Below are 19903 nucleotides of genomic sequence, written 5' to 3' on the forward strand. Positions count from 1 at the left end.
GTGAGTGCTCTGGTGCAGTGTGTGTTGTGCTGTGGCTTTACAATGCTTTTTGTGACGTGGTTTTGCAGTGTGTGTTATGATGTGGTTTTTCAGTGTGTGTTATGATGTGGTTTTGCAGTTTGTGCTGTGTAGGGTGATGTGATTTTGCAGTGCGTGCTGTCTTGTAGTTTTGCAGTGAGTGCTGTGATGTGATTTTGCACCGCGTGCTATGTGCTATGATGTCATTTCCTACCGCTCGTGCCGCCAGTGTCATCAGGATGCCAGTGAAGAAGGTGAGGTAATAGCCAGGGTACACCCCGTGCCACATGGCGGAGAGCAAAAACGTGGCCGCGGTGGGGTTGTAGGGACAGCGCTCGTAGCACACCCTGCGGACAGCGAAGACGTTTTCAGTTTTCATTGAGCTATTCCTTCAGTCTCCAGCCCTACAGGTTTCAATAAAATGTGAACTTATCCTACAAACTATTTTGTTTTAGGCAGAGTGCGGGAGTGAGAACGACCACATTAAGTTACATTTTTTAAAAATCACCATTGCAATTTAATGCATCGTACAACATTATGTCACATAACATTACATAACATTCCTGTGAGCTGAGCCAGCAAGAGTGACATAATGGATTTGCATCATATGTGCATAATCAGTGAGATCAGTGCCAATTGAGGAATAGAGAATACTTTCAATTTATGTTGAACAAAAACATTGTCAGAATATGTTTGTCTACACTGAATTAATGCAGTAGCACAGTGGATAACAAAGCACTGACAAACAAACTGAGAACACAGTAGTGATACTCTACACAGCACTGACAAACTGATAACATAGTACTGATACTGTACACAGCACTGACAAACTAACATAGTACAGATACTCCACACAGCACTGACAGTGACTAACATAGTACAGATACTCCACACAGCACTGACAGTGACAACATAGTACAGATACGCTACACAGCACTGCCACTGACAATCTGATAACAGAAAAGACAGAACAACTAGGTAACACTGTGTACTCTATGCAACAGATTACAGAGCACAAAGCTTTGACAGTGAAGCCCAGTTAATATCAAAGAACAGCAGCACTGAACACAACTGAGTGCTATACTGTACACCTGCATAACTGTCTGCCGAATACCTTGCTGGTGTACACCCGAGTGCTGAACACATTTTTGCTCAACACCCTACTGCTGAACACCTTTACCTTTTGAGCCAAAGTGCAGTCTGGATGTTCCAGTTATCCAGGAACATCTTAAAGCTGGTGGCAAACTGTAAACAGTAAAAAAAAAAAAATATTCAGGAATCAAACTATAAAATAAAAAGCCTTCTTCAGCTATAGTTATACCAAACAAAGACCTTTGAAAACAGAACTTGTTTGGAGAATTAAATACTGCGTGTGGGTATTTTTTTCCCAAATCAGTAACGCTCCAAACAATAGCAAAAGAAGGAAATGAAAGAATTTCTTGACTGAATCTCACCTCAATGTCCAGTATTCTCAAGTTTGATATCAAATCCCATCTGGGTGTGCCATCTTTGTTGTATCCATTGAAACCAAACCCAGCAGCATTGTTAATGGCATCGGCTGACGAGAAAAAACAGGAAGAAACGATCATTAGCGCAGAACATCCTTCCCCGCAATCTACGATGCTCACTTAACAGATTGCGTGCACAGTGGACTCAGTCCGACACTGCAGAACTCCATTCACACATAACATCCAATAGGGCCTCAAGGCAGAGGAAACCACACTGGGAGCCTGAGCAATCAGTCGACAGATCACACGTTTCAAAAAGGAAAGATTTAAACAACGCTACATATCAAGGACAGCAACTGCAGTTGTTATCGACGTGCACAGATTAGCTATTGCTACAATGGCCCAAGGAAAGCCGTTTCACTTCAGAGGAGCCATAGCAGAAGTCAACAACCCTGTTGATTTGCATTATGAGACTGCACTGGCCAACTGCAGTGCGCTTAGCTGGAGTTTAAACCTCAGGTTTAAACCTGAAGACCTCAGAACTGCATTACACCTGGAACAGCTATCCAAAGCTGTGGAATAAGGATTAGCTGTTCAAATTGTAATTCAGTTCCGTGGTCTAGAGGTTTAAACCTGATGTTTAAAACTCCAACATGTCTGAAATGTACGTGTGTTGACAACATGGACCTGTTGATGCAGGGGGAGATGGAAAACATTTATTCATTTGCTTTGCGATTGGCTAATTAGCGTACTAAGAGTAACAAGGTCATGTAAGCAACCTTACGGCACTAATGCCACATGAAATTATCTCTTCCTAAAACCCATGCTGATTGACAGCAGCCAAACTCAGTGCACAACAATTACAATTATGCAGACCCTGCCAACAGCCAACATGAACATACCACAGCTACCAAATGTAGGTTTACGAGGATCAGCATGTGGATGTGATGGCTCCCTCTCCCTCTTATGACTTTGGGTTCAAGGGCTCTATCTATGGACTCCTTAATGGACAATTATCTGCATTTGGCGTGTTATTTGTCTCATACCTATTATATGTTCCTACTTTTACACCTGGGCATGCTCTCAGCTATTTTTTCAACTGCTGCTGACAAAATTACAGTCATCATTTCCTTACGGTTAGCTAATGCACACGTTACCGCCAGCAAGCTACCTATAATTCAGTAAGGTAGGAAAATGCTGGATATTTTTGAGATTTTCAGTATTTGAGTCGGAATGCTCATGCATAGAGGGCTGATTCAGAAAGGCTGTGTGTCCAAATAATCCCTTTCCCAGAGTTTCCACTTCCTGTAGAACCACCCTGCTGTGCTATGTTATGACATCAGCGACGTGTAATTACTTTGTGCGCTTTTGAAACCTTCAAACACGCTGTGAGTTAGCACCTCGCAGGTTCCATTCGAAGCCAGGAGAACCGAGCTGGACACATACCGAGAGTCCAGACGAAGTAGTACTTGGGTCTGGTGGCCAGCATGGAGAGATAGAGGTAGAGGACCTGGCCGTAGAAGGGCGTGGACGCGATGAAGCCGTCCTCGATGTTGCGATCCACGGGGCATATCCTGAAGACGAACAGGTACACCAGCAGGGAGATGGCACAGGTGCACAGCTTGTAGATCACGTCTTTCTGCGGGGGGCAGAAGGAAACGGTTTGGGACCAGCTGGAGAGACGGTGAGGTCCCCAGTCCTCTGCATGCTAAACGATCACCACACCTCACTGCAGCTCAATATTCATTTCCAGCACTCCGGCAAAATATCACACTGGGGGGAAAGCACCAAAGGCCGAAGCTTATAAGAGGGTTTAATGTGTCCTTTATGAGTCCATTAAACTAAATACCACATTTACACAATTTTTCATTTTTATACAAAATGCTTTTCAGAGAATAATTTTAAGTGCCTTTTAAAAGTAGAATTAATGCAAGTGAAGAAGCCCACCACTCCATGGGGCAACCCTGCAATAAGCAGTCATGCCCTCACTTTGTGGGTTGCAAAAGCAGGGTGTAAAACCAATGTGAAAACCACTTCTATTTCCTCAATGGGGGTGGTGAATGTGGGCACTGAGTTATGAGAGCAGTAAGTTTTGTACTTGCAAAGAAAAAACCTCATTCTTACATCTGCCCTCCAGGTATACAACTTCTAATGTACTGCCATACATGAAAGACCTGGTTCACATTTTTCCTGGTTAATGAATGATCCATTAAGGGACAGGTGTTAATGGCAGTGAGATTATCATAGAGCTCGTATACTTCTGTAATTAGCATGGCTGGAACAGGTGGTCTTTAGCGACCTCTAGTGGACGTCTAGTGAGAAAACACAGACAGGACTTCCAGCACTCGTCAGAGCTGCTCACGGAAGAGCAACAGACACAAATAAGAATTTCTTGGGTGCAATGAAAAGACATGAGCCCAGAACATGAAAAAACAGAAGGCACAGATGGCAAGACTTCCATACTCATTCCAGTTATTCTCAGGGGAAGGAGTTGCAAGTGTAAAAAAAATCAGATGCTCACTGGCCAGTCAGATTGATTTGTTTTCCAGAGAGCAGTCTTGAGCTGTAATGAATATGTAGCTGAGCCACTTCTTCCCTGCCCACTCAATCTGCAAACAAAATCCGGCCAACAGGGGGAGACAAAGGGCAGGAAGCGTACCTTTGGCGAGGGATCGCTCTGCTTGTACTTCCCGTTCTCCTTCCCGTTGGACTCCTGGTGTTTCTGGTGGTAGGCGGTGCCCTCGATGAAAGCGATGTAGTCGTTGTACGAACACGTGGGACCGGCCAGGATCCCCATGAAGTTACAGTTATAGCTCAAGTACTCCAGGAGGCTGGGCATCCTTCTGCAGAAGGGAAACAGCAGAGCCAGCAACACAGCCGTCACCCAAAAAGACCGCAAAAACACAAAGACCAATAATGAAATCCAAGTAAAAAACAGAACCACACACGGTTCATTTATAATATAACAGACAATGCTATTATTATGTACACGGTCTGAAGAAACCTATTCTGACCGTCTTTTCACGTCTTTCCATAACAGGGAAGGAAGAGACCATCTTTTCCTCTGCTGGCAGGCCTTGGCTAAGGCATTCGCAGTACTGAAGGACTTTTAAAGTGGGTTTCTTTTTGGATTGTACTGAGGGTGCCCCTTGTCAACTGTGCTCTGTAGGCTGTATGGGGCAGCAAGAGATCACCCAACCAAAAACTTACTTTCTTCCTGAGCATTTGTGTGTGTATATGTTTGTACATGTGTATGTTTTTCTGTTGTCAAGTAAAGTAACAAAGACTGTAATAAGAATCATTATTCTCACAAGCAGTGCAAACTCAAACAAAGTTCTGTGTGCTGCAATGCAATGAGTGGACAAAGCTATAATTATGGTTCAGAAACATTATATGAACAAACAAATACCTTATTATTTTATTTTTAGGCAATTTAAATTGTTTATGACTCTCCTGCACCTTTGGCAGCCTCAAATACAGTACACCATGAACACAAATTAAATTATCACATCATAATATTGCACCTACTACTGCACTTAATGCTACGTTGCAGGTTACTGTAGTGACGTTGACTATCAATAGTGACACTGATACATTTGCATCCTCTGTCTTTTGCCTAACATTTTTGCAAGCCGTTTTGGATAAAAGCAGTGAACTGTAATCAACTTTTGTCACCGAATAAGCGGTAACAACTAAAATAGGACTTGAGCTTCCCAATATCCGGTGTTGGTCCCCACATATTACATGATTAACCTACGTGGATGCATTCATTATTGGATTAATTAAGATGTTAGATACACCCTCATATGAAAATAATGACATTTCACTTTCTGCTAGAGCATCTTCCAGTACAGAAAGAAGATTGACACAAAGCTCATTACTCTTTCATTGCTCCTTAATGACCTTTTAATGATCACTAGACTTTTCACTGATCTCCAACATTTCCTCCCCTTCTCACTCCTCCTTAAAATTCAGCTTGGTCTCTGACACCTTCCTGTGCAGACACTGGTCACATGTTGTTGTGTGAACGTGCTGTTGCCTTGGAAACAACAAGGAAATCCTTTGGTGTGAAAATGGGGAATGAACAGTGCCAATCTGCATATCATAACAAAGAGACTCAATGATATAAGCAAAAGTATGTGTCAGACTCATAAGAAACATAGCATGACTATATGTGAAACTGCACATTACTCAAGCACAAGCCCTGTACAAGCCCCTGCCCATCAAGGAAATGCATAAAACACATTGCTGATAACTGAATTCCAGGCATGAGATTTTAAAACCTCCTGCTCCCTGAGGAAGCAGGTTCTTTTTTTTTTTTTTAACCCACAAGAAACATACCTTTAAAACATACCTTACAGCCAGGATTCTCTGATTTGGGCTGAGCTGTTCTTCCTTCCGGAACATTCCTGCAAGAACCCGGAGACAAAAACACTCATAAAGTTCTTGCGCTGGGAACAGCGCGTCGTCCATCCTGACCCTGACTCACTTCCCTGACTCAACTGGAAAGCGCATGTAGTTTACAGAGAGGGAGCGCAGTTGTTGCCCACGTGAAATAACGGATGAAGAATCACATCAGATAATACTCAAAATGGCTGATTTCCTGAACATATATATCATGGTGTAATGAGAGAAAGGGCTCACAAATATGACTGGTCAGCCCAGTCTGCTGAGAGTAAAAAATAATCTGAGCATAAAGACTTGCACACACAGAATATGAGGAGGAACTGTTTAGGTATGGCGGTGTTCACGTGGGCCATATGATTAGGCATGCAGTGTTGCGGTTTGTTGCATAACCTTGATTAACATAAATTGTTAAATCCCGTGTGTTTACTGTTGGGAAATCGCAAACGCCTTTCCAGACTATTTCCAATAGTAAAGGATGGGAATGGGGCCTTGGAAATTTGTGAAAATAGTATGTCCAACACTGAACATCTAACACTGAAAAACAGGACAGATGTAAACACATTATTGCCTGGAAATGACTCATCAATTGCTTAGAGATGCATAATGGATTATAACAGATGTTAGCTGTACAAGAACTTCAATATGAAAAGTAATAAAACGTGTTATGGAAAATGTGACCATCAGCTGAAACAGGTGACCTTTGTTTGACCTTTCAACTGTAATGTAAATAGTGTTTCATGGGACAGAGAGGACCAACTAAAGGAATGAAGACATTCAAGCTTTCAGGACTTCAAAGGGCGCCAGTGTAAATCCTCCTTACCGTCGTGAATCTCAAACGCCAGACTGGTGATCTTCTGAGTGATGACCATCATGGGCCTAAAAACACCACAGGAGAGAGGGTGACATCATCACTCTGCGCCACTGCGCACGGCTGCAGAGCTACACATACGTGTTCAAGAAGAGACTGCCATCTCTGTGTCTTTCGGGGGGGTATAAATGATATGAAGTATGAAAATTAAATGTAACACAAGCGCAATGAAATGCAATTAAATGAAATACCTGTCAGTATATTGTTTTTCAAAGTCATGGACACTTAATGACATTTAAAGTCATGGACGCCCTAGAATGCATGTCTGTACTGTTTTTTCCTCTTGAATGAATTCCTTTACGCAATCAGATTGTATTTCAGTGTGACAATCAACATCTTGGAAAACAATAACCTGATATGGCGTATATTTCATTCAGTCATAATCAGGGACATCAAAGAGGGCCCAACTTGGTTCACACGCATTGCATTTTGGTTGCAGGGCATTATAATTACCAACCCTACGGTAATCCTGCCAAAAAGTAAAGGGAACGCACAGTCCGTTCACAGCCCTTGAGTAGATCGACAGGGGTGGAATTTGGCCGCATTTCAATGAGACTACTGCACTCAATCACAACACTTTTAATCGCGCTGGATGGCTTAAGTAGCTTACGCATGAAAGAAATGAGCTGTCAAATAAATATAGATTATAGGAAAACTCACAGGAAGTATACAAGTCATTTTCAATCCTAACATAACCAGTGTCAACAGTACTATGTCTCTGTTATGTCTTTGTGCCATTACTGACCCCTGCGATTTAGTTAACACGAAGACCCAAAACCCAAGACCCAAAATGGCACCCGCCGATGGGTGAGGGACTTACCCGGTGAAGTCAGCGGAATACATGCCGTAGTCGAAGACGTAGACCCGGGTGATCTGACAGAAGCTGAGGTACCCGAGCGCCATCACGAAGCAGTACCTGGGGGAGAAGAGAGTCCGCAGCGTCTGGATGAGCGACCGGTGGAAGAGAACACAGGGTTTGGCTGAATTTAGGTCGCGGGGAAGAGGTCGCGGGGCACAGATGAGTGAGCTACAGGAGGGAGCTAAGGCTGGTCGTCAGAGAGGCAAGTCTCAAACAGTGAGCTGCTTCGGGGTCACTGATGCAGCTGGCAGTCATAAGAAGAACTTTCCAAAGCTCTATGAAGCCAATTTAGTCCTGTTGCTGCAGATTCATAGTCAAAAAGGGCTATGAGAACAGTCCAGAGACCAACAACTATTTAATTGGTTCATATGGGTCACATGACTAGCTCCACAGAAAGCACTGTGAGGTTGAAATTCACAGTAGTCTGTTCTTGGAACCAAACTATTGTCTCAGGGGCCTTGTCAGTACCATAGATTATTATAATGTCATGATTACAGTGACACTGACAAGCCTTACATACACCATGCAGGGGTCATAGGTCAGAGGACTTTGGCAGATACAGACCGAGGAGGTTATCCCAACCTAAACAACCAGTCCAGGACAGAGCCACTGTTTGCGTTTCCAATAACTTAAATGTTACAAAATCCAAAACTTTATCCAGCCTTGACCAGGCCAGCTTGTTCAATATTCCAAAGTTCTGGCCATGAACTCAGAGTCCCAACTGATTCACACACAGCGTGCATCTGGCCACAGGGACCCAGGTCAGCGTGACCACGGCCGCGTCATTATTCAGAGCCGCCAGCAGGCGGCGCTGTCTCCACGCCGCAGGCAGACCGGGACCAGGTCACCGAGGATTAGGCAGCCGCTCCAGAACGTTCTTTCAGTGACACTCGCACACTGCCGGGGAGACCAGGAAGCCGAGTGAAATGTCACCAAGACGCATAAAGCGGAGTAAGAGACAGGATTAAAATACTACCCAAGTTACAGCCAATCAGGGCAGGGCACTGACTTTTTCCCAACATACCCTTTGTTGTGCGCCAAGACTTTTAATATAGCAGTAGATCTGACTCACTCGACCAACTGGAATAAAAAACGAACTGATTAAGCAAGTAATGCAGCCAATTCTTACATCTTAAGTAAGACATCGCCAATACACTGAGAGACTAAGGCAGGATAATGAACACATAGCAGGGTGGAAACTCAACTGTATTTATCTGCTACTGATTTCAATTTGGACAGGAAGGATTCCATTTCACGATTCCTTTTAGAAATTTGCCAAGTTGCCCAGGAATTTCCATTAAGAACAGCGTAGTAAATAAATACGTCTCTGTCTTGTCCCAAAACGCCCGGCCCCTTTAAAAAAAACCTTGTACACACTGTTGTGGAGTTACTTGAAGTGTACGTTCTTCCTTTAGACCACAAACCCCCTAATGTCCCCATAGCAGTCACTGTAAAGCCAGAAGTTCAGCGGTAACTTCTGTAAACATCTAAAATATCCTTCATTACACACAAACTTACTGGGCCAAATGAAAAAACATGCTAAAACTAAAATTATTTAAAGAAATCCCAATAAGCGAACTATCCCTTTAATGGAATTGTCTTGGTCTTAACAAAATAGCTCAGTGTGTGACAGCTTTCAGACTTAATGATCAATGACATCCACCCAAGATGGATGCATTAACCTCCGTCCCGTCCTTTCCCTCTCTCTCTCTCTGGACACGGTCTGCCCTGTTGACAACAGAGAGACGTTATGTGTCACTGGCCTCAAATGCATCCTGAACAGCTGATACCAATGACATGGATGGGGAAATCTATAAATATACTCAGCTCTGATTTTACAGGATCATGGCTGGCTCAGATCCCGCAAGATCATGTGATCCACACATATCAGATCCTGCAGGATCATTTAGATCCACACAGCTCCAATCCTCCAGGACTGTGTAGATCTGCAAAGTCGCTCTCTTTGACAGGGCAGCTAAACTGGTTCAGTGAGACAATTATTCAGAGAGAAGTGTCTGACTCGGAAGGAGAGCCGTAAAGGCACTGTGGCCCTCCGGGGCCATTATATCACAAGTGACTTCAGGGGCAATAAAACCTCACCTGCCACATACCCATTCCCCTACAGCCTAGCTGATCATAATTCCAAACTAAATCCACAAATTCCAAAAGCCAATGCCCTGCACATCCACATTTCAGTCCAATAGTCCAGCGGTCTGCACAAAAGCTTAAGTAAACACAGATTTGGGCTTAAATGCCCTTACTGCACAGATAACCACTTTTGAAGTCCCTCATTATTAAATGGAAAGGCACGTACATTAGTAAAAATTTATAAAGGTAATTTTAATTCCAGTGCACAATAGCTTGGCCACAGAGATTGAGGCCCGAACTGGCTTCTAATTATTAAAAAGAGAGATTGTGACAAGATGCACTTAATCATGTGAAGGACAGGCCAGGTGTAAGGTTAATTACTCCACTAATGCTTCATTAATAAATCTCAGCCATTTAAGAATTGATCGGTCTAATATGACCCTCCCTCAACCTCACCCATGGCCCAAGGCTGTCGCAGGGAGGGGAAGTGACATCACTAAACTGTGGTACAGCCTCAGCCTCTCCTGCTTAATTCTTACAAGCATTTGAGGATTGGCCACGGTTTTCAGCATGGTTAACAAGACATCAGCAGTCAGGACTTCTCAGGTTATTTTATTTTGGTTGACTGTACTTGATGTTCGCACCCGTTTAAAAATACAAGTGTAACTGATGTAGCTGGCAACAATTACTTATCCGTGTCATTCCCAAATATAATACCTACCCATACATCCCTCTGAAACTCTGTTCCCATTCTAATGCTAACACCACTGCTGTCGCATCAATCTAAGGTCAGAAGCAACACTGACCTATTCAACAGCATGCTGGCATTACCTGCTACGACTGTCAGCTCATTCGGGTGCAGCCGAACTTTTCGCTGATTTGGGAGGGGGCGCACTAGCAGGCAGCTGCTGCTTCTATAGCCTCTGCGGGCTGCTAGCTATGCTAGCTAAGCTACCTCAGCGGTGTCACCACCGAGCAATGATGCAGCTCACATACTTCAGCGTTCTGGAAGTATAATCATATAAACATGAATTATACTGTAAGTATACTAAAAGTATAATTCTCCATACTATATTTCCCACACAGGAGGGAATATGGCAGCAAATAAGACCCTCCCTACCTGAATGACCCCATGGGCAACAACGCACTGCCCTGCCAGATACTCGGCTAAAGTCGGTACGGTTCCGGTCCAGGTTCTACCTGGTTTGTCGGGTGCGCTGCATAAAACCTCCGGCAAATCTTAAACCCTCCTTATGCAGAAAAAAACGGCAGCATCATAAATTCTCTCTGCGTAAATGCTAGAGCTCACCGTAAATAAACTGGCCAAAGGAAGCCGCTATCATCTGCCCAGTGATGAGTTTACACTGGCAACTTAAACTGGTAAAATGCCGAGACTATTCCGTCCAACACTCTCCCTCTTTGCTCCCTCCCTCCCTCCCTCCCTCTCTCCCTCTCCCTCTCCCTCCCATGTCCGTGGCGATTGTCTGGCTTTTTTATTTTTAGGCACATTCCTGCGGGGGAGTGAGCGCGCGTGCCTTGTGATCACATCCTTCCATGAATGTGACCTCAGCTCACACGCACAAGCTCTCCCGTGCCCGAGGCGAACAGATACACAAGGTGACGCAGATAGCGGGGGGGGGGTGGGGGTGGGGGGTGATCGCGCTCCGCTCTGACTCTGTGGAATCTGGGACGGGTTTGCTGCTCACTTGTGCATGTGCTCCAGGCTAGCCAGGATCATGATGCTGTAGGTGAGTCCGCTCTGAACCAGGAAATGTAAGGCATACCTGCAACACACAGGATGGAAATGATGTCATCGTTTTATTACGGCCAAAAACAATCACAGCACAGCAATGTCGAAACGTTTACAATCAATACCATCACGAGACAGTTGAACTGAGGCCCATATTCATAAAGAGACTCAGAGTAGGAGCACTGACCTAGGATCAGTCTTGCCTATAAACCCGTAACAGATGAGGTTAGGATGTGGATGTGGGAAATCTGATCCTAGATTAGCACTTCTGCACAGAGATACTTTATGAATACGGGCCTGGGTGTAACAATGAAGTAATAATCAACACACACACACACACACACACACACACACGGTGGTTAACATTGTAACCATAATGCTAATCTTTATGGGAAAGGGGATTAGTGGCCCAAAAAGCTCAATGAAGTAAAGGTTTGCCATGCTGTGTTCAGGGAAACATCAAAGATTCACCCTGCCCCACCCACACCCCCACACCACAAGAAACTGTATTTCAACACTACAGACTCATATAGACACGTATCTATGAGTCATCCCCAAGAGGACAACATGACCTCAAACACCACGTTTTCTCGAAAGTGTGAGACTCACTCTTCACCAAACCACAGTCAAAGCTCAGGATCCACTGTGGAACTTCACAAACCCCTTCCGCACTTCAGAAAAGGCCGGCTTTTCCTTCCTCGCTGCGCTATCAGAGATAAGAACTGCCTTCGCCTCAGCCTGAGAAGTGTCCACCACCAACTTCGCTGGCAGCTAGCCATCTTTCATAGTACAAACCTGGACTATGGTACGCCAGCTAAGTAATAAAATACAATGAACAAATCGCTCTGCATAACAAAGAAAAACTGCCATTTTCACAAAGGAAATTCATTTGTCATATTTAACCCTTTTAGGTTAAAAGAATAAACCAAAGTGCTGTCGTAGAGGCAATTTGTATTTTTGTTGTAGAGGCAAATGCGTTCTACCCGGTTTGCCCTACTGTAGTTAGCCAGCCAGCAGTGGCACACAGGGCGCTTGCAGGGTCAAGCCTAGGCTCACAATGACTGGGACACGGCAGCAGCGCTACACAGTTCTACCGCCCGCGTAGGGTGGGTTTAATTGGGCCACGGTGCCAGGATACCAGTTGTCATCAGCGAGAGACACGCCTCCCCTCCCCTGTGATTTGTGCTAGCTCGCTCCTGTACATTACATTACATTGCAGGCATTTGGCAGAGCACCGCGTGTGTTTGTGCTTCAGCTGCAAAGGCCTCTGCACACATATAGGTGTGAAACTAGCAACTCAACAGCAGGCAGTTCCATCCACTTGCCCCAGTCTGACCTCAAGGTTTAATCGATCATGACTCACTCTCAGAACTGCATAATTATCTCATTCAAACAGGATGTATTACTGAGGTAACTGAAATTGATTGGAGATTGAAAGAGTAGATAAACTGAGCTCCAGTATGTACAGTATGCACATGCTGAGTTACATACAGTGCAGGAGCTAAACTGTGCACACTGTATTAAAGGCTACATTAATGGATCTTTATGCACGCTTCAACCATAGAAACAGTACAAAAATAAGTGTATAAACATAGTACATCAAATGGAGGCAAAAATTGTGAAAGTGGAGAAGACTGAAAGCTTCCTTAAGCACCGCTTAATAAGCTTCCTTAGCTGTAAGATTTTAGTCCAAAAACATAGAATTGTATTGTGGGATTTGTGGTTCGAGCCAACAGTAAATCATCAAATGGGTTTATGCAACATATTTTCATTAATGTGCTGCCATTAAAGTCAGGGTAGCTGGGTAAATTAAACAGCATTTCTTTCTCAAAGGGCTGAAAGCACATACCTGGCAAGTGCTTGCAGCACCAGCTCAGTGTTCAGAGATCATAATAAAATCAGTTTACAGAGAGTTTGGCTTTAGCCAAAGACCAAGACCAGCACAAAGGCTGTGGCCCAGGATACAAAGCAATGGAGAGAGGACTACCCACACTGATACAACGCCTAGCACAAGGAAGACAGGCTAATTGTTTGGACAATGCCACTGTCTTTTTGAGTGGCTTTGTAAGCATGCATTTGTGCTCACAGCAGTTGTAAATACGATCTGGCTGTAGTTCTGCCAAAAAGCTGTAACTGGAAGTGCGTCCCTTTGACAACGCACTACACGAGGGAAACTGACACCGCGCTACAAAGCGTGGGGCTTTCACTGATCTGCCCGTCCGACGTGAGGTGAGACGGCAACCGGCCGGGAGGCCGCAGCCCATTCGCTAAAAGCCGACGGCTTTCTAATTGGACATCGATTACCCAATGAAACGGGCCCGCTTTCCTTCCACCGCAGGGGGGGAGGGGTTAAGGGAGGCAGGGGGGGGAGATGCTCACCAGCCGAAGCAGAAGAGGGCCAGGTAGAAGCCCAGGAGAGTGGCCACCACATGCCTGACCAGCGGGCTGCTTTTCCTGGGGTGCAGGTAGAGCCGGAACCAGAAGGCCGTGAGCAGAGCGAAGAGCTGGCACACCACAAAGTTCACCTGAGACGCAGAGAGACAGAGACATTATCGTTAACATCATTACTGTTTGTGTTACCATTTGCATTATTATTGCTTTGGTGGTACTGTGCCAGCGAGTGGTCATACCATTATCGGAATTCAAATTTCAATTTGAGAGAGAAAGAGAGAGGGAGTGAGGAGGGACAGAGAGAGAGAGAGAAGAGGGAGGGAGAGAGAGAGAGATGAAAGAAAAAGCAATAAAGAAATGAAAGACAATGAGAATCATTGTCTTCTGTTGGTGTTTGAGCACTGAGGCAACTTGTCAGGAGGGATTTTTCTGCTTTTCCTGTTCGTCCTACTTTTCCCCCATTATGTCTTTCTACAAACATATAAAATACTATTACATGGCTAGTTCAACGTTTCCGCACCTGAGTGTGTCCTCCCATCTAAATTTCCCTCCCCTTGGGAAATCCACAGACACACGGCAGTGATATGACAATGCGTTTCCTGCAACCGTATCCTCGCACACACATAATTCTACTGTCCTTTTAAAAAAATGCGTATTACTACATACAGTCACGTCACCTGGACACCGCATTACCTTGAATTTACCCGCAGCGAGGCCCCAGGTTTTTTTAGTGAGGGTGAACCGAGGGCCACAGCAGCTACACAGTTAGCTTTAGATTGGAACTGGAAACCTTGGGGTTCAAAGAACTGGGCCACAACCACCTGTGGGCAGCATCTCTAACTGACTTAGATAGCAGGGGAGTTTTCAGGCGCAGGAATATTCCACCTTTCTTCACACTACCAGCCCCCGCCCGTGCTCACAAAGCAAAGCAAACACGATGCCAAACAAAGACACGATGAGATAAGCGTTACTGCGTGCGTTTAAATCAACCTGCAGCAGACGTCACAGGGACAGGAAGCTAGGAGACAGAAGAGCACTTTAACCCCTTAACTCCGTAGACAGGAAATGGACGATGGTGCCACTTGCTGCGTACGTACATGGCAAACATAGTAAAAAAAACGCACCGTAAAAAACGTGTCGTAAAATCAGCTAAAGAGCGTAAAGTTCAGCTCTAGCCTCCCTCCAGAACCTCTGGAACATTCTGACGACGGGAGTTCATCGCCATGGCGCCGTGTTCCATCAGCGGCAGCGCAAAGCCAGCGCGCGATGCCAGAGGAGAATCGCAGTGGGAAACACCCCGAAACGCAGCTGGAAGAGGTAAAGCCCTGTTCCAAACCATACGGGGAGGCAGGAAAAGGAAACCGGAAGCACGGGGCAACACAGCACGTATGCCCCAGAGCCAACATGGCCTCCCACTCACCGCCCGCAGGACATTAGCAGCCTCCTGGCACTAGAGTAGAGTAGCAATGTGCAATTCACTTTCATTACCTAATGCACAGCTTATCTGGGAGATAAAGAGGCTTTTCTGCCATTAAGTAGATAGTCAGGTCAGTAGCACGGGTATAATAAGAACAGCAACAGTGGTTGCCAACGAAAGTATGCATCATCATCATCATCATCCTCATCATCATTCCAGCTTTACCCCACCCGTTACAGTACAGTACACGTTACCATTAAAGCTGCCCCCTGCTTTCAGATATTCCCTTTGTTCCAAGCCTTCACTCATTTACCAGTCTGATCAGTTTTTGGGTTCTCCTACACAGGTCCATTCATCACCCACACTCCCACACCTATCCAACCCATGTGCCACCAGTCTTGTCTCTCCCCTCTGCGACCTGTCTCCACACGTTCAGCAAAACAAAAGAGGTAGAGAAGGATTTTGAACATGGACAGACAGAACGAGGGAAAGGGTGAATAAGAAGGCTGGAAGAGAGCGAAGAATAAGTTGGGGGGGAGGAATAGTGTGAAGGAGACAGAGAGAGAAAAAAACAGTAAATATCAGGGAAGGGAGGATGGCTGAATGACAAAACGAAAAGGAATGCATGACAAAGCAACCGAAGGAGGATCGCTTCAGCGGCTCGAAGGATTCAGAAAAATACTAAATCTCCGATTCCTCGGTAAACTCCCGCTGCTGACACAGAGGCTCTCGCTTTAATCTCACTTTCCAGCGCTCCCGCTCTGACCCAGGCATTGCATTACATAACACCAACCCACCTCCCTGCCAGCTTCAGTCAGAAGCCTGCCACAAGGACCAGTCGATCTGACAATCAGCCAAGCACGAGAAACAAAACAGATTTTTAAAAAAAGGTCAAAAAAAGCTCGTGACAAAACTATCAAGATCACACCTCCAAATTCGAAAGAACACATCTATATTTCAGCAAATCGTCAGCGAGCTTTCAACATGTCTGGCTCACTCGGCACATATTTGGGGTGCCTGGGAAGTGCAGGGGTGTGGTCCCAGAGCTGAGGTCATTTCCTGGCCAAGCCGACTGCGTCCCGCGCGCCGAGCGCGGCCCAGGATCCCACGCAGCGCTTCCCCTTACGCGGAATCGGCTGCGGCACGCTGCCACAAAATGGAGTCGGTCAATAACGGGATTTATTTATGAAAGGTGTGCTAACGCCCTGTTATTTACGAGAGGTGTACCGCACACATTCTTCTGCACCCGACTCCCGCTTGTTCGGAGATGCAGTCAACACCGGTGAATGACCGCAAAAGTATGCAACATCGACAAGGCAATAAAAAAAGGTACTTTTTTTTATCTCCAATGATAAAGAAAAGGTTTGTTTCTCCCCTCCCCTCGATTATACCATCAACAAAGTCATAAGGTTAATGTTAACCCAGCTGTTTACGGACTGCGTAAGCTGTAAACTGTATTAAACCTGTCACGCTGCCACGGACGATGACCTCCAAACCTAGAGGAAACGCTGCCACAGTTGCATAACTGACGATAGCAAACATTTGACTCCGTTATTTCTAAATTGCGCTACAAGTAGCTCAAAATGGAAAATACAGAATGACGGCAAGCAAGCTAACGACTCGTGTATACACTTGTACTTTTAATGTGAATTCCCAATACTCTAGCGTATATGCAGTAATATTACAATAACATTTATCAAACTGGCTAGCTTTGCATACGAGTTTATGAACTACCCAACTAGCCACTTCAACTAGCTGTCATACCATAGCTAGTGTTAGCCAGACAATCTGTGGAACGTGTGTGAGAAGCACTCGTCTCCTTCTGTGTGTAGGCTATTTGTAATACGTGGTAACATTTCATCATTAACACAATGACGATAATACGGGACCCTACATTTTACATACTTAGTGCTCATCTGATCATTGTGTTTGTTTTATATAAACTACATGCTATCAGACAAAACCAAAAAGAGTGCACATGTAAACTAGCTCATCAGTCATCACTGTTTCTGTTGCTTGAGTGACTGGAGAGACACCACATTTTTTTCAACAGCTTCACATTTTGAATAAATGTGAGCAACATCAATCCATTCCCTGCTGATCTACGCTGGTTTTGCAAGTCAATACAGATACCACTGAACTGAAAAGTAAATTGAATGTCACAATCCGTACACTCGTCTATTCAGAATACAGCATACAAATTTTCTGGAAAATGTAGTATACTGCATTAATGTGACCTCAGTGTTAGAGCACAGAGTGCAAAGTAGCCCCTATATCTCTACACATATCATGCAAATGAAGTCTTTCAAATGGATAGATGAATCAGTTATACTATTGTAACCTCTGGAATCCAATATGACGACTATAGAGCAGGTATACCAGTAGTCCTATATTTTAAACTGAGTATTGCACTCAAAACTGTTGCTCTTGGGACTTCAGGTATCATCACACACACATCACAGTTCACCCCCAAGAGCCACCAAACCACACTACACTCAATACTCACAACATTTTAAATAACGTCTTCATTAAGAATTTTAGGGCAAATCTCCGGAAAGATGCTATACATTCAGACGGGAGGCAAAGATCTGTGAGACACACGGAACAGGCTACTTGTGACTGAGATAGCTGTTCTACATGCTATCCCTGAAAAAGGGATGACAGAGTGAAAGGAAGGCTGACTTCAGTTCAGACAGGCGTTGGACAGCTGTAGCTCCAGACCCCTGAAATGCCGATCGGCGAGGGCGGGGCGCTGCGGGCCAGGGGTAGTCCCGGGGGGGTAGGCGGCCGCTCCGTTAGCGGCAGCTGTTGACGGGCAGCGGCCTTCAAACGCGCAGGATGTTTCGTCTTTGTTATGGAGACAGTGGCACCATTAGCCCAGGGGGGGGGGGGGGGGAACCGCCGCTGCAGAAAACCGCGGCGTGGAAAAAAAGGGGGACAATCGCGGCTTGTGCCGTCCCACAATGCACCACACAGCCGTCGCTCAGCGTTTCCCGCGCTAGCGCCGCCGCTGTTAAGGCGTATTGTGCGACTTGGCAGCTGTCCCTCTCGCTCGGAAGAACAAACAGACGGGGCTTTGTTTGCGTTGGACACGCCGTGTATGCAGCACATCTGGGTAATCGCTCTGAGGCTCCTCTCCATGACTCGTCTACCCTGGTAACGGGGGGGGGGCGGAGCCAAGCCCAGCGCCGCTACAGGAGACCAGTGCAAAGTGGCCAGCCTGGCACAGCACCAGTGCATTCTGGGCAGGCGGAACTCCCGCTGCGAGGGTGCGGGCGCGCCAGGAACCCCTCTCTCGCACCGGGCTGAGGAGACTCTCGCTCCCGCAAGGCCCTCGCACGACTCCGAACCACCGAACCCCAGCCAAGAATCTAAAATATTTAACTATTTCAAATATTGAGTAGGCCTAAACAGTCAGCTTTGTTTCATAATAGTGAGAGTAGGAAGGGGTGGAAGAAAGTATCCTTTTTTTTAAATCATCAAAGGGAGGTGGATGCAACAGCCAAAAATATCACATTCCAAAAACGAAATGGAAAGTACCCTTCGGGCTCCTTTGCACCGTAACCCATCTGCTTTGCGCCTCTACCAAGACCAGCTCATTTCTGACAGCTTAGCAGCAAAACCCTATCAGCTCGCTTCTGACTGCTTTGAAACTGTACACAGATCAGCTAATCTTGAACCACTTAGCAAGTGTAAACAGATCAGCTAATTTTAGATATCTATGCGCTACTAGTACCCATATCTTATCACCATATCAGCTTGCACTTTTGCTTAGTTGGCCGAGGTCAGGGCCCAAACAAACCCTTAGAGTACTTCACGGGTCAAAAAGCCAAGCGCTTACGAAACAATGAACACGTAACCACTGCTCCCGGAACCTGCCCTCAAAAGCCAGCAAGAAATTTGGTTGCAAGATATTATCAAGCAAATCAAGCAAAATGCACTTTAGCTGCATTCCAAACAGGTACAGATAACACACCGTCTCTCAGGCTGACCACACTGGGGCATTTAATCCAGTGACACTGCAGACCATCTATTCAAACCACCCCGTGCGCTGACTCCACCGCACTGCATTGTAAAGCGCGGTCAGGTCAAAGCCACACACATTCACTTCACCACATGGAACTCCAAAGCATGTTTGGTCAAAGTTGCGTATTAACAATATGGTATTCTAAACGACTATTTGGAGGGCTCCAGTTAAGTTAATCAAGGGAAAAGAAAAGGAGCCCAATGAAAAATAGGCGGACATTTGCATGTTACTTTTAAGCTATGCTATTCTCCTTTCTACGCTCTTCCTCCTGGTCTCTCCAAATGAACCAACAACGAAATTTGTTGAGAAATAAGCCATGCCAATTTATAACACGGCTATCTGTTATCCCATAATATAAGAAATAACTGAGGACAGACCAACCTTTGACAAATATCACATTTTCCTCCTCTGCACTGAGTCAGAGGCAAGGGCAGGACTGAAAACATGCAGGTGAAAAGTCAAACAACGTCCAACCAACCCGAGAGAGAACACCCCAAACCAGAATGTGAATCAGCAATCTTCTGAGTGCACGTCCGTGATATCCAACATGCAGTACATGACCAGGTTTACTACAATTACTCGTCATTACCTACAAGCCAATCGCGGCACTCCAGCCACATTTTACTTTAT

At 45.3% G+C, this 19903-nt stretch overlaps 1 protein-coding gene across 2 annotated transcripts in view; it reads right to left on the reverse strand.

Moving 5' to 3' along the window:
• The window catches only part of LOC135252379 (lysophospholipid acyltransferase 2-like), a 46503-nt gene that overhangs the window by 6292 nt on the left and 20308 nt on the right, over window positions 1-19903 (reverse strand). Inside the window, exons 2-11 of one of the 2 annotated variants that reach the window (XM_064330369.1) lie at window positions 13818-13963; window positions 11395-11472; window positions 7562-7657; window positions 6694-6749; window positions 5821-5875; window positions 4126-4309; window positions 2913-3105; window positions 1473-1576; window positions 1199-1263; window positions 233-365 (exon numbers count right to left, since the gene is read on the reverse strand). In XM_064330369.1, the coding sequence (XP_064186439.1) occupies window positions 233-365; window positions 1199-1263; window positions 1473-1576; window positions 2913-3105; window positions 4126-4309; window positions 5821-5875; window positions 6694-6749; window positions 7562-7657; window positions 11395-11472; window positions 13818-13963 (1110 nt within the window). Of the gene's footprint in view, window positions 1-232; window positions 366-1198; window positions 1264-1472; window positions 1577-2912; window positions 3106-4125; window positions 4310-5820; window positions 5876-6693; window positions 6750-7561; window positions 7684-11394; window positions 11473-13817; window positions 13964-19903 lie in introns of those variants that run through there. The other variant, XM_064330379.1, reaches the window with a different exon arrangement.

The sequence above is a fragment of the Anguilla rostrata genome, chromosome 1, assembly GCF_018555375.3.
Source record: "Anguilla rostrata isolate EN2019 chromosome 1, ASM1855537v3, whole genome shotgun sequence".
Classification (NCBI taxonomy): Eukaryota; Metazoa; Chordata; class Actinopteri; order Anguilliformes; family Anguillidae; genus Anguilla; species Anguilla rostrata.